Here is a 2563-nt window from a genome sequence, read left to right on the forward strand (position 1 = left end):
ACTCTTTCTATATATGTCAACTTTTTATACATAATTTCAGTGCAGGAGTGGAGCTTGTTTGGTTAGACATGTTTAATAGTGTGCAGTCTACACCCAACTGACCCAAGTGGTACATGATGCCGTTTTAATTTCATTGAGGTTTGTTAGTTAATTATTTATACACAAACAAGCAGGTAGAAATCTGAAGCTTGATTATGATGAGTTTAATTTGCTTGAAAATACTTCATGAGAAGTGTAACTAAAGTATATATGTATCTTCAATTCCAAAACCATTTTACAGCAACCATATACAACTTACAAACTAAAACCCAGTGATCACATGGCTAACTAGACACAAGTCTACAAACAAAACATAAAACCATTCATGCATGCATACCAAGCTTCTAATCTCCAGCACTCATGTACTTTGTCACAGCCTTAGTCCCTTCAGCCACAGCATGCTTTCCGAGCTCACCGGGCAACACTAGCCGGACGGCCCCATGTATCTCTCTGGAGGACAAGGTGGCCTTACCGGTGTACTTTGACAGCCTAGCTGCCTCCTCGGCAATCCTCTCAAACATGTCAGACATAAGCCCATCAAGGACCTCCATTGCCCGGGAGGATACCCCCATTCCTGGATGCACTTGTTTCAGTACTCTAAACACATACCTCTTGTACCCTCCTTCTCCTCCACTCTCAATCCTTCTCCTTCTCCTCCTCTTCTTCTTCTTCTTCTCCATCTTGTTTTTGTTCTTCTCTTCTTGTTTGTCTTTCTCATGGTCTTGTTCTTGTTCATTTTGAGCAAGATTAACTTCTTCTACTTCATCTTCTTCTTCATCTTCTTCTTGAGTATCTTGGGAGTGAAGGACTGAGACTTTGAGGGTCTTTTCTACCACCTTCTTGGTGGTCTTCACCACAGTGCCTAAAACCTTGCGTCTTGGAGCCATGGCAATTGATTTAATGCTTTGTTTTAGGTTAAAATTAAGTAACATTTTAAATATGACTAGTGGTAAAAGAGAGGATGGTAAAATAGAGGGAGTTTGGAAGTGACGCATGGCTGACACGTGTCCAATGTTAGGCAAGTAGAAACGGGTGTACGTGGAGGAGTTACAAGGCTTCTTGGGAAACGAGGGCAGTGAAAGTGAGGAATGTGGAAGTGTGTGGAAGTTGGGAGTACTGTGGAGAATGGTCTAGTTTTACTTTGTTTTGATCATCTTCGTGCATAGTCCTTAGTTTTTTTACTTGCCTGATTTTGATCACCTTCATGCCCTGCAAGGTAATTTTTCAGATATTTATTTACTTGTTTTATTTTTATTTTATTATATTTTTTTATTGATTTAGAAAATTTAAAAAGTATTAAATATTATTTTTTTAAAATTAATTTTTATATTTTAACACAGTTCTTACACTTTCAATAAATTATATTTTTTTAAAAATTAATATAAATTTTTATAAATTTTAAATTACTAACTAACTTTTAATAAATTTTTAATCGATGTAAATTAGTTAAAAATAGACAATTAGAAAAATAGAAAAAGTGAATAACTAATTAAAATCATATTTTAGATCTAATTACTTTTTTGGTCTAGTTTATGTGTCATATTTTAGAAGTTTAATTTGGTTTTTTCACATAGCTATTTAGGAAATTTATGAAATATTAAATAATAGTTTATATTTTTATATTTAATGTATTTTTATAATTTTTAATAAATATTATTCAATCTACAATTTTTATTAAACCTATAAAACATTATATTTAACTAATTCTATATTTTCTAAAAACATTTTTTTATAATATTATTTGAAATCTGTGTTCTAAATAAATTTAATCAATGATATGAATTTACCAATCCATGAGAACCTTGTTTATGAAGCTGCAAAGTGAGTAGAAAATTGTTTTGTACATTAAAAATGTAGCAAAATCAAAACTCACATCATTTTAGGTATATATATAAATGAGGCGACAAACACTAATCCCTCGACGATGTATGTGAGGGAGAAGTGCACAACACCCTCACATATTTAAAACTCGGGAGTATGATCAGGGAGAATCGAACTTGCATCTCTCCCAAATCATATTTATCCATCTCAACTATATTTTCATATGAAATTTTTATTTAAAAGATTATTTTTAAAAATTAAAATTTTATTTTTAGACAAAAAGGAAATATATTTTCATATTAAAAATTTTTATTTGAAAAGTTTCTGAATTGGAAAAATATGAAAGGAGAGGTTTTCTGGAAATAGTGAAAGACTATTTTGAGAGAGAGAGAGAGAGAGAGAGAGAGAGAGAGAGAGAGAGAGAGAGAGGAGTATAATTAAAGTGGGGAGAAATTAAGGAATTTTTAATAGAATTCTAAATAATGTTAATTTTAAAAAGTTAATATAATTTTAACCAAAAAATTAATAATGTTAATATAATTCTAAATAATGTTAATATAATTCTTACTATCAATTAATTTTAATTAATAATTTATGTAAAATTAATTAAAATAAATAAGTATAACGGAAAGAGTATATGTATGTATTTATATATATCAATATCTCTATAGAGTAAATCATTACTACCAACATGTGTAGGATA

General features: G+C 30.4%; 1 protein-coding gene across 1 annotated transcript; it reads right to left on the minus strand.

Moving 5' to 3' along the window:
• Positions 1-313: 313 nt before the first annotated feature.
• On the minus strand, positions 314-926 carry LOC120274862 (late histone H2B.L4-like). Its single transcript, XM_039281407.1, has one exon. It carries the CDS (start codon positions 924-926, stop codon positions 384-386), a length of 543 nt encoding a protein of 180 aa, XP_039137341.1. The 3' UTR covers positions 314-383.
• Positions 927-2563: the final 1637 nt, after the last annotated feature.

Source organism: Dioscorea cayenensis, chromosome 2 (assembly GCF_009730915.1).
Source record: "Dioscorea cayenensis subsp. rotundata cultivar TDr96_F1 chromosome 2, TDr96_F1_v2_PseudoChromosome.rev07_lg8_w22 25.fasta, whole genome shotgun sequence".
NCBI lineage: Eukaryota > Viridiplantae > Streptophyta > Magnoliopsida > Dioscoreales > Dioscoreaceae > Dioscorea > Dioscorea cayenensis.